At 46.1% G+C, this 12,424-nt stretch overlaps 1 protein-coding gene across 1 annotated transcript; it reads right to left on the reverse strand.

Annotated features, from left to right (window-relative positions):
- Positions 1–1,376: 1,376 nt before the first annotated feature.
- Positions 1,377–12,362, reverse strand: MKS1 (Meckel syndrome, type 1). The gene is made up of 16 exons (XM_026084274.1): positions 12,295–12,362; positions 11,662–11,807; positions 11,110–11,207; positions 10,725–10,853; positions 10,280–10,384; positions 9,757–9,865; positions 8,766–8,822; positions 7,800–7,842; positions 7,210–7,272; positions 6,374–6,444; positions 5,419–5,488; positions 4,212–4,319; positions 3,508–3,641; positions 2,704–2,786; positions 2,529–2,626; positions 1,377–2,017 (listed from the first exon to the last, which is right to left on the reverse strand). The coding sequence occupies exons 3-16, from the start codon at positions 11,148–11,150 to the stop codon at positions 1,911–1,913; spliced, it is 1,218 nt and encodes a 405-aa protein (XP_025940059.1). The 5' UTR covers positions 11,151–11,207; positions 11,662–11,807; positions 12,295–12,362; the 3' UTR covers positions 1,377–1,910.
- Between the last annotated feature and the right edge of the window lie 62 nt (positions 12,363–12,424).

The following is a 12,424-nucleotide window of genomic DNA, read 5'->3' on the forward strand; positions in this document are numbered from 1 at the left end:
ATAAAAAGAATATTCTCTTACTTTGTAACTCAATCCTGAAAAGTGCTTTGGAAACATGAGATTCAGCTTTTAGTGATAAATACAGCAGAAACATCCTGAACGAAATTGTGTATTACTTATATAATATTCACTAAATTTACACAGCAATGACATGAATTCTGATGAAAGAAAGAGACACTGAGCAGCTACGTACTCACTGAACACCTGAGCACTGAGTGGGTCAGTGTCTGTGAAATGTGATAGCCTTATTAAAGACCATGATAGCATATACACCCAGGCAAGCCTCAATTCTGCTATTCCGGAACCGGGTGCTTGACTTCGCAGCCTTAATGCTTTATATAGCCACATCACATCAAAGAGTATTAGTGGAGATCTGATTCAGGCATGAGAAGCATCATCCAGCTCTAGCCCAGGGATACTGCACTGCCACACTATTCTAAAACATGCTGTCAGCCTCCTCCATCAAAAAGAAGGGGTAGATGAAGGTGAGCAAAAATCCTCTTTCATTAATTGCCAGGTACATTCAAGCTGCCATATGGATCTAGGAATTACAACAAAGGTCAAGGAGGGACAAATTCAGGAGTTCAGTTTTCCCAGTGAAGGCTGGGACAAGATCAAAATGGCAAGAATGGGCTGAGGAAGCCAACAGAATACCAGAGAAGAGCAGGATGTGTAACAGTCATAAACATGGCTGCAACCATCAATCTCACACTCCTAGCAAAGAGGAAAAGGGCAGAGCAAGAGGGAGAAGACCATTTCCTATTTCATATTCTGTCTGTGAGTTCTAATTTTATGGACATATTCAGGTCTGTATGATCTCAGCCTGAGGTTTTTCTTCCTACCCCTTGTGTTGGGGGCGGAGGGGAAAAACACATGAAAACATGACTCATGTACAAATCAGTGCAGCACTGCCAGTCTGCAGTTACCCTCACACCTGTGAACTTGAGAGGAACAAAAACAGGAAAGAGACTGAGAAAAGAAGAGGAGAAGAAACAGGGTAAAAATTAGACACACGCTTCCCCAGGAAGTGATGCAGCATATTGCAATCAGAAATGGAACACTGAACAGAGATAGCTCAAAGTTCAGTTGCTGTGCAAATGTTACAATCTGCTTTTGCTCTTTGCAGACCACGCAGACAAAGTTCTGCTATAAATTGAGGGGAATGTGTGTTCTTCAGTTGTATCCTTGAACAAAGGCTCCTTCTGCTAATAACTGCAGAGACATAAGAGCCCAGGAGCTTCACAGAAACATACAAGGGAATACAGAATTTAACCCTTTTCTCGAGTTCTGAATTTATGTCATATATCATTCCTTTGTTTTGATTTCATAAATTACACAGTGGCAGAAAGTTCTTTTCTCTAGAAATGAGTCAGTCTTAAGGCACAGGTGGACAGATTCATTTTACTGATGATTGATCTGTATCTACAAATGCTGACAACTATTATCGGCATTTCTCAAGAAGTTATCTACTCATTTCATTACATGCCAAACAGCGTTCATGCCTTGACCTTCAACATCACTCTCTTCTTTAAGAAGAAAAGCAAACTTACCAAGTCATTGTAGACTTGAGACTTTTATAATCATTTACTATTCAATATTTGAAAAGGTGTTAAAGGGTTCGCAGGTCCAATGTTTGGTGTTTTAGTTTGCCCAGCAAAAGTGTCAACAACTATCTGTATCATTATGGCATGGCAACAAAATGCCTTGAAAAAATGGGGGTCCTTCCACAGGTATCTGTGGAAATGCAAAGATTCTGGGGCTGGATGTGTTACAGACTCCTTCCCCCCATCTAGGGAAAATGGCAAAGGAAGAGCTTGAAAGGCCTCCAGGCACCAGCACTGTGACTCCTCTTGTCCTAGCAGAGAGAAGCTGCTGAGCACTCCCAGGCTGGAGGCAGTTGAGGTGGTGGATCATGGTTCTTGTTTCTGGTGCACAGTGGAGGCAGAAGTGCTTATGAGGTCTTGGGGAAGGCTTTTGCGTGCTTCCTGCATCCGGCGCCGTGCCCTCTGGAAAGCCTCTGCAACACAGCAGGTGAGAGCAAGCCAGAACGCATCAGTGGATACCGAACCAAGGCAGCCTCAGGGAAGGGGAGGGAAGTGTCCAGTGAACATCATCTCTCCAACAACAGGAATCTCACTTCCTAGTACTAACTCCCACCAACAAAGCACCAGGTACTTGCTGCTCTCTTCATTTATTTCTAGTACTGTGCTTCCTCTGGGCATAACAGAATGAGAGACAGAGCCTGTGCACTACAGCCACATGCCAGGCAAGACCGGGCAGCCCAGCCAAGGCTTGGTCCTGACAGAGTGGCTATCCTCCCACCTGCTGATAGCTGATGCCTCCTGAAGGTTCCAGCAATTTCAGATCAGAACATTAAACCTCTGCTGTGATAGTCTCAGACTAAGGAAGCTCAAGGGGGTGGTTACGCCCACAGCAATGGATTCTCCAGAAATCCCCCACCCACTCTGTAAAAAGAGGGCAAAAGTGAGCCAAAGGCTTCCCAGAGGGGAGTGAGATGAAAGCCCTACCCAAAACGTTGTAGACAGAGCTCTGCTGACTGAAGCCTCCAAGCCGGTCCAGCACACTCTGCATGCGCTGTCTCAAGGCACTGGTTTCCAGAAAAGCTCTGCAGAGAAGTACAAGGTCAGGGCTTGCACAACGCAGCACAGAAGATGGAGCTTGCACTCACTTTGCAGCACCTACTTAGACTGCTGCAGGCAGTGAAGCCGGAACGTGACACTCCCTGTTGTCTTTGTGCGAAAGCCAAGGCGGCTCAGACGTTCTCCCTGCAGAGAAAGCACAAGTTAGAATAACCAGAGCCTGCAACCTGCTAGGGCAGGCTGATCCCTAGCAACCACACACCTCACCCCAAAGAGTATCAACAATTGCGGGCACAGAGTCTCTCCCAAATAGTTCTGGGCTGCACTGAGGGCAGGACCTGATTACTAGTGAGCTGACAGCACAGTGCTGGAGAAGGGTTTTAGTCATTGATTCAGGACCTATTCCTATTAAAAACTGCTACTAAGACCAGTTTGTTCGTTACACCAGCAAGCACCTCGGCAGCTTTCCTGAGCATGTGGAATTTTTGTCTGTCTCACATTCCTGTTGGCTTCTTGCTTCAACGAGCTGTTCCAAGCTCAGTACAGCCCAGGTTCCTTACAAATACACATGAAGACTAGAGCTGGTAAGAGATGCTAACCTGAGGGATGCTTTCCAGACATGGCCCAGCAGAAGCAGAGGCAAGGCAAGGCAAGGTAGGCTTTAGTCTCTGTGCACTCACTTCTCTAAGCTGCACACACCCCAGAGGGCAGAGGACTCTACTGCAGGGTTTGTCCACTCCTTTGTCCCTGCTCACAAGTCCCACAGAGGATCCATTTCTTTTGTCACAGGGATGGGACCATCAGCTCATCCTTGCTCGAGTCTGGTCAAGGCTGTTGACAGGAATCTGAACTTGAGAGCAGCATCTAATATTTCCCAGCAAGAGCAGCATCCTGCAGTTGAACCCACCTTGAAGGATGTTGGTATCCTGATGTAGGTTAAGTCCTCCAGCTCAGGAGATCCACCAATGAAAAATCTTCTCAGCTCAGAGACTGTCCCCAACTCCACAGGGCGCCAGGTAGGGATGGTAAGCGTGTGGAGACCTGATTGAGGATGACAGGCCAGTTTAGTGGCTATGGCCAATTAATCCATTCAGAGTCACAGAGGACAGCATGGTAGATGGATACCATGGTACCGATCCATACCATGGCAGGCTGGAAATGGAAACATTGCACCATATATCTATACCTTTTCCCAGTGACTCAGCCCCAGACAGTCACACACAGGCAGCGCTGAAACTACCCCCTGCTCATGAGGAGCATCCCCTTACTACATCTGGATGTCTGATGTGACCCTCAGAATCCAAGTCGGACAGAAAAGGACTACCACCATAGTAGAGATGGACATGCTGCACCACTCCAGGGCTTTATTGCACAAGATTTTCAGACAGAACCACTGAAGGAGCAAGGACAGCAACACACAATGCTTCTCAACAACAGGCAAAATGGTTCAGGATTCACCAGATCCCTCTTTACTGCCTCACAGGGAGCTAACTATCCCCTTCAGTATGCACAGGAAAACCCTCCCCAGGACCAGCTGAGTCCACTCCCAAGAGAACCACTCAACTCTCATTCTTCTAGGCACTTAACATACTGCTTCCAAATACATTTTACCTGGAGAGGCTGGCAGCACCAAAGAGCCATATCCTTCAACACGATACCTCTGCCAAAAATCCAGGGATAGAACCTCAAAGTAAAGAACGGGCCACTGAGGGAGAGAGTCTGCAAGGAAGGGAAGCAGATGACAGTTGTGTAAAAGCTGCAAACGGAGACTATCACTGAGAATGAGTTTGTTAAATACCCAAGTCCACTAGCAGGAAGTCCTCTCTGTATTTCTTCTAGAATGACAAACCTAGACATATGGGTGATTATCTTCCCCTATAAGATCTGGACCCCCAGACTTCAGGATGAAAAGGGAAATACTGGTAAGAGGCCAAAAATCTTGGAAATTTTTTTGTTTTGATGAGTCTCTGACAACAAGTCCAAACTGGTTGCTCAATTGTCCTTGTGCAGACAAGGCAATCTTTTTTGAACGATGTGATGCAAAACAAGGGAGCTTTTTTATCTCTAACAGATACTTGTTTCACAGTTACTGGAGAGTTACTAACTTGGTTTCTCCTACAAGCTTCCAAGCATTTCTTTTCTCCACTGTGTAATAAACATATCATATTTATTTTAGGCTGAAAGTGTGTTAGTGTTGTATACTCTAATCCAATGTATACATTGGATTCAAGTGGCAAGGCATGATGTGAAGCTGTCCCTAGTGATAACATTCCAAAAAGCAATGGGGCTGGTGACGAAGAAAGAGCAATGTAGTGATGGGGTAGAAAAAGGCAGCAGACAAGCCCAGCTTAAAACAGAGCCAGGAGTTTCAAAGTGACATAAACTATACAAAGATTACACAGGTCATTTAGTGTGTCTACAAACATAAGACTCAGAACAAAGTTCTGGTTGTATACAAAAAAGCTGCCTGTTTCTTCAGCTGCAGAGTCCCCATACTCTGTGCAGTATGTTGGGCATGGTACCACAGACCAGCCTGCCCATCATTTTGAGGCAGACAAACTATGTTCCAAGTAGATTCAGAATTGGATAGAACTGAGTATGGCCTGGAAGCAGCACAACATACTATTCCATGCAAATACTGACACATTGCTGGGCAGAGGATATTTGCTACATGTCCAGAGGTTGTGTGATGATGGGGTGAACGTTTGCTGAATGTGCAACATTTTCCTTTGTTTACATCTGTCCACATGGCATGATGCCTACCTACACTGCAATCAGGAGATTCAGTTTCACCTTTCAGAGCAACAAGGAAACACACCTTCTGATTCATCTTCTTGGGTGAAAAACATCTCCAAAGCGAAGAGGTAGCAGAAGTATGCCACATTATCCTGGAAAAGAGGAACAGGGCAGAGATCAGATTCCTGGACAGGAGTAGAATCCATTACTAGTATTACAATGGGCAGGCACATAGAGAGCAGGGAGAAAAGAACTAATGGGGAGGGGAAGCAGTGGTGCCCTAGATGAGATCAATCACACCACACTAATGAACACATGGCTGCACGAGGGACCTGTACACAACTTCCAGTGCCGTGTAGATGGAACAGGCTGTTAAAACTAATGAAAAGGGAGAAAGAGTGACACACCTCAAATGACAAGTCAGCCATTGGCATAATTATTTTACACCATCAGGATCTTTACAGGAACCTAGCAAAATACCTCAAACAACAGGATTACTGAAATGTTGTATGATAATGGTTTTTGTAATATGCAAATTAGCTCTTACAAAGACATGAAAAAGCTGGTAAAATTCAAATCTAGCTATCTGTAAGGGAGGAGCTGGAAACAGCAACTGAACTAACTTCCCAGGCAGGAGGAAGGCTTCACTGTGAGAAATCAATTCAGAGACTGTGTGCATTTCAGGCCCAGTCGAGCCAGAACAATGCTTCATTAACTCTGAGCATTTGAGAGAAGAAAAATCAAAGATCCAAAGGCAATCAGCCAAAAGGATGAAAAAAGTTAGGCTCCAGAAACTGCTTTGAAATTTTATTCAAACACAGCGACACTCTGAAAAAATGTAAGTGACTCGGAAATGTCAGAAATGTCAATGTCAAATGTATAATCAGAATGAGGAGAATCCCAAGTATGGTTTGCTCTAGAAAGCAGCTCTCAGGTCAGAACCTTTGTTGAATACACCCATAGCTTGTAACACTACATGGTCCACCTCAGAGTGCGCCTATTCAAGCTCTGCTCCTCTGGTTTGAAAGCATCCTTACCCAGCCCACTTTCTTGGTGGCACAGGTCTGTGTCACTCCTGAGAGCTGCTGGAATGCCGGGCTCGACCAGCCTAGGAGAAAAGGAGAATCTGAACTCAGTGGTGAACGCTCTGGGTGACAGCGAGGACTCATCAGTCAGAGCAGCTGAAAGGAGAACGTTACTCCCACACTGAATTTTCCCCAGGTGCATCCCACCCTCCTGTTGCAATTACTACATTCCAGAACTCCATGGAACTGTGTATGACAGCACAAACTCCACCTTAAGAAAAAGGAACCTTACCTAAAAATACAGAGTAGCAAAAGCGATAGCCCCTCAGACAAACATCAGGGCTATAGCCAGACGAAGAGGGGAAGCAGGCCCATAGCTTCAGGGTGACGAAACAAGTAGCAGGATGTGCATATTAATGCTGGGGGCCTTACTTCTAAGCCAAGATTTAATACTTTAGCATCAGCAAAAAACATGAGAACATGATGGCTGGCAGTGAAATCAGACAGGGTCACTATTAAGATGGAGAAGACAGGAAGGCTATTCTCTGCAGTATCAGGAACGAACTTGGGTAGTTTGCTGGACACCACCACTGCTGTTTGGGAAGCCAACTGTCCCTTATGTCCCAATCCAATTTGGAAGAGACAAGAGGTGAAGTTGCTACTTTCTCCCAGATGTCAGTTTAGTTCACACCACTGAGTTCTGGGCTTATAGCTCTGACAGCCTCCAGTTAGATCCCAGCCCCTACGCTAATTTTTACTGACTTTTAGCAGAGCTGATCTGATGCATTAGCCAAAGTATGGCTTACATCTTAAACTGCTGTGATACGGCTGGAAACAGGGATACTCACATTTAGGCAGCTCCAGAAAGAAATGAATATAGAGGTTGTCATACTCATAGCCTTGAGCTGAAACTGAGGAAGAGAGAATGAACATTCAGCCTCTTGCTTCCACATAAACTCCTCCAGCACTCACTGTAGAGTGTGGGAGATGCAGCACCAATGGTCTCAGGGATAGTCAGTTACCGCTGGAAGCTGGGAAAAGCCAGGTTCTTCCACGCAACAGAACATGACCCTCAGAGAAGATTCTTTCTCGGGATAAGCCCTGTCCCCACCACCAGATTATGGAGGTCCCATGTTTAATTGCTTTCTTTGCTATAATCTATATTAATTCCCCAATCTGTTCTCCCTTCTTCAGACTTGTATGTTTTCCTACAACAGCTGCCGTGTTTGTAATCTCCAATCTGTTAATGCCACTCAAGGGATTAGTTCACAAAAACAGGGAAGGAGGAGGAAAAGGAAGAGGTGGAAGGAGGCTAGGGAGAGAATCATCTGCTCTGGACTGGCCTGTGAGTCAAGAATCCTTGGACTGTTTCTAGCCTTAGTCATCCCACCAGACCCAGTTTTTGCCCCTACAGTGACTGTTCACAATAAGGACTCACCTACTTCCCCATTCACAAACAGACGCAGCGTACCAGGAAGAGGCTATGAGAACAAGCAGATAAAGAAGATAAAGAGCTTAGTGACTATTGGTGGAACCTCACACAATCCCCTCCCAACAAGGTGTCACATGGATATTTCATGGCTGCTTGCACTTTAAGGCTTCATCCTTTGACTTGCTTCCTGCTGGTCAGGGAGGAATTCTGACTTCTTGTATTAGCTCACCATCATTTCCAGAAGTGACCAGTCTCTCTGGATAGAGCCTCTCTAGAGAGACCAAATTCCCCGATTGCCAGAGTTCACTACTCTGTAAATCAGGTCTTTTACAGTACTTCAGAGTGGATATAAGATGCAATCTGAAGTCACTTGCAGAAATTGTAGTCCCCTTCCCACTGTAGTGCTCCTGCACTAGCCGAAGAATAAAACAAGCACAGGAAGAGCTGAAACAGACTTTTGAAATACAAGAAGGAGTAGAAAAACTTTCACCCATTGGGGAACAAGATTTGAGCAGAAAAGATTCCAGTCTGGGTAATTTAGTGAGCAGTGAAAGCATACATGAGTTTGAGTTTGGAGGTGGGAGGGCTATTTATTGAACTGAGTGACACAATCTGTCTGGCATTCAAGAAGTTAATAGCAACCACTCCCCCAAAATACAAACTTTCCTTCCTTCCTTCTCAGAGTTTTTACAGTCAAAGGCCTTCAGACAATGCATGCAGTCTCACAGAGACCGCAGTGTTCAGCATTCTCTGCTGCAGGTCTGACAGATGCATGTTGGACATCGGCAGGCTCCACATCCATTGCAAACGGATCCTTTCTGCCCAATTTTCAGTAGGAAGTCACATGGTAAAAGCTGCCAACACCCCCCCAGAATTAGACAATCTTTGGAGACTGTGGTACAAACAGCAGCCATGCTGACCAGGTCAGCAGTCTCCAAAAGGTAGGTCCTGCTGAGTGCCAGTGGTACTCACCATTTCAAATTCTGAGCCTACAAGGCCACTGAGGTATTCTTTGTGCCGACTATACAGCTGAAAACACAGAAAAAGAGGATTACAAAAAGTGTCATTTTGATTATATGTTTTGGCTTATATTATTGCAAAAAATATAATGGGTATAAAATAAAACCAATTTAAGTTGTTGACAGGCATAGCTAACAGTTCTTTCGTTGTTATAGCAGATACAGAGTAATGTAAAAATTTAAGAATCTAATACAATTAGAGATGCATAATTGCTAACACTGCATGACACTTCAGCTTCCAAGAAGACCTCATCTAGAGAAAAAAGAAACTCCAAAGAATCAGCAGCTCTTAAATGACACCATGCTAAAACCACAAGCACAAACTATTCCACTGAAATGAACGGATGGGAAATCAGTGTGGCTAAATCATGATTTCCTCATTGATCTCAAATGCAATAAGGAAGTGTACAAATCAAAAACTGAAACAGATTAATAACCTGTATAAACTGCCAAAGACAAAAAGGCAATTCAGAAAGGTCAAGACACAAAATAAGATCCAAGTATCCTGGAACATTAAGGGTAACAAGAAATCATTCTGTAATTATACATTCGGCAAGAGGAAGACCAAGGAAAGAGTTGGCCCACTGCTCAAAAGGGAAGGAATACCATCAGCAGGTGACACTACAAAGACAAGAATTTAGGTGCTTTCTTGCATCAGTCCTGACTAAAAACATCAATTGCAGTCAGTGGTCAACACAACCAATACCAGTGACAAACGGACAAGACCTCAGCCTAGACCAAGGAATGAAGCAGAGTATTCACGGAGTATTTGAATGAGTTGGAGTTTTCAAATTGCTTGGCAGATGAGACTCACCTTCAGTGACATTCATCTTACCTAAGTTTAGGTGTCTATAGCACTAATGTTTATGTCTATGTGAGGGTCTGAGCTCCTTCTGCCAAGTAAGGAGAACTAGTCAGTATAATCAGTGGAAGCTGGTCCTTACATCTCTAAACACACGCTGTTCCCGTTCCTCCTCCTCCTGCTGCACTTGGACAGATGCATTCTCAATGGTGTATTTCCACAGCTCTCGCTTCTCTCCATCCAGCTCAATTCTGCAGAGCCCCAAAACACATGGGTAAAACTCTCCCAGTAGGCAAAGAACAGGCCCAGGCAGCAATATGATCAACCATTACACTCCCTCCCTACAAGGCCTGTGAAGTAACTCAAGGGCGCTAATGACCCTCTCCTCACTCCCAAGTGCCTGCCAGCATCAGTGGCTCAAAAAGGGTCACTCACGTCTTGCATACATATAACCTGTATCCTTAGGGGCCGGCTCCAAAGCCCAGATCACATGTCCAGTGACAACACATATAAGCACACAATAATCTGTCTCAGAAGCCCCTGGAACAAAGCTAAAAAATATCCCTCAACTTCAATGCTGATCCACTGCCTGAAAGTTGACCGCGGGTATCAACTTTGGCCCTCTGTATCAGTCCCACTAGTGGTACCAGTCCTGTCCCACTCACCGGTAGGCTCCTTTTGTGCCAGTAAAGTCAGGCTTCACTGTGATCACACCATTGCTGTCTACCTTGATTGTGCAAAGAACATGTTCATATTCCCTGTGACCAAGCCTAATGGAAGACACCAAAAAAGACAAAGACAGTCCAAATAGAGCACATGTACGTTTTCTTGCTCCAGAATAGCAGAGCTAGTAAATGTACATGGAGACACAGAAGGGAACAAATGCACCCATACTTCCCTAGTAGTATAAGAAGCCTTTGGGAGGGACACATTCAGTGCCTCCCAACTGAGGTAAGAGGAAGGAAATAGTAGCTGGAATTACTGAGCTCTTAGAATTTCCAAGCTCTTAGAATTCCCTCCCCTTGACTAATGAAAGAGGCAAGTGATTTGAGTAAGGGCAGGAGATGAGTTTTCATCTGGGAGACTAGATTAGTTCAAGATTTTACTTACTTTCCATAAGGACCCAAGTCCCCCATGATGTACATGGTCTGAACAGGAGTGTTAATCACATGATTGTTCTTTATAAATTCTTCCGAGGGCTCCAAGGTGATGACTTTTGACTTCAGAGAACTCCCTTCTCTGTCAATGACAGGACAGCATAACACACATCTGTCAGACAATCAGATACACTACACCACAGCAGCCTGGTACAGACAGCACCGAACACTCCAGAATGAAAAGTCACAGTGCCAGTTCTGAGCGCAAAAGCCAGTTCCTGAGAGATCTCAGTAGGCAGTTCAAGCTGCCAACTTCCACAGACCACGTTCCTCCATACCTGAGGCACTAGTACCATGAAACCTGCTTTAGCAAGCTCTGAGCCCCAGTTTGTACTCACACTGGCCTACGGTCTTGTCTTCTCCTCCTCACAGTGGCCATCCTCTCTGCCAGATATGATGGCACCTCATGAACTGAGTCAGTTACTTTCTGGCAGTGCTGGAAGAGAGAAACAGAATTAGAACCAGCCTAATTACAACAGGACATCTTTCTCAAACAGAGTCTCACCTTGCAGGAGAATACAGGTAGTTACGCACATACACACAGGGACAAACTGCTAAAACACTCTAGATTTCATTCGCCACTCTTTTGGCAAAGCACAGCTGAACTCCACCCAGCAAGTCACCTAAAGAAAACTCTACGAAGCCAAGTACCTCCAAGCTGTAACTGTACACCCTTCTGAAAAGGGGAGATCTCATCCTGGGTCTGGAGCACCAGGTGAGCATATCGCTTCTGCCTTGTAAAAGCAGTATGTTCTCCTGCTTTCACAATGTCTGGCCCACTTCTGCATGCCTAAGAAATGACAAACATTCTCCTCTGCCCTAAAAAGTTGTAGGCCTGGCCTTGCTGACAGACAGTGCTGTACAGATTATGTGTAACTAAGAATTGGTACCTCCTCCAGGTTGGTGAATCGGTCATGATCAGTGTAGGTGAAGATGCGATAGTTCTTCCGACCTCCAGCCTTCTCCAGTTTCAGGATCTCCTCATGGTACTGCCGGTCCAGGGGAGTCTGACAGGCTGACTCATTTTGATAGAGATCTACCTCAAACTGAGAGCACCACAGGTAAAGCACAAAAGCTGCACTTCATCAACATGGCCAGAGCCAGAAAAGCTTCTCAGTTGAGATTTTTAAAGACACCAAAGACAGATAAGATCCTTTGGGAATCCCAACCAACAGCCCTACGTCCAATACGGCCCTGACACCACTCTGGGACACGGTGGCCCATGGCGCCCACCAGCGCCCTTGCAGAGGGGCTCAGACACAGCAGCTCACCCCAAAAGGGAGAAAACCCGAGGGGATGCGTGGACAGGCGGGACACATGGCTCTCTGGGGGCCGCAGATGGCGGCACGACAAGGAGAAGCCCGGTCAAACTGCCTCCGGGCCCCCACGTCCGCTCCCTCCCGGCCCCAAAAGGGCGTGCGCCCCGACTACCGGGACAAGCGGGAAGGGGAGCGCAGCGGCCGCCCGGGCGGAGCAGGGCCGGCGGCCCCGGGGGAGGCCAGGCCCTGCCGCCGCGCACCCACCTGGCTGAAGAGCTTCTCCTGCCACGCCACCACGGCCTCCTCCTCCTCGTCCGGGGGCCGCCGGGCACCTGCGGGACAAGGGCCGGTCACCTCCGGCAGCGCCCCTGCGAGCGCTGCCGCCGCCCCGCGC

Source organism: Apteryx rowi, unplaced genomic scaffold (assembly GCF_003343035.1).
Source record: "Apteryx rowi isolate R43461 unplaced genomic scaffold, aptRow1 scaffold_632, whole genome shotgun sequence".
Taxonomy (NCBI): domain Eukaryota; kingdom Metazoa; phylum Chordata; class Aves; order Apterygiformes; family Apterygidae; genus Apteryx; species Apteryx rowi.

Bases quoted from the DNA above. Each gene is read 5' to 3' on its own strand.
- MKS1 (XM_026084274.1), bottom strand. From the start codon at position 11,150: ATGGCCACTGTGAGGAGGAGAAGACAAGACCGTAGGCCAGT. The intron at 10,854-11,109 runs GTGAGTACAAAC...TGTCATTGACAG, and splicing joins AGACAAGACCGTAGGCCAGT to AGAAGGGAGTTCTCTGAAGT. The intron at 8,823-9,756 runs GTAAGGACCAGC...CTGTGTTTTCAG, and splicing joins AACAGCGTGTGTTTAGAGAT to CTGTATAGTCGGCACAAAGA.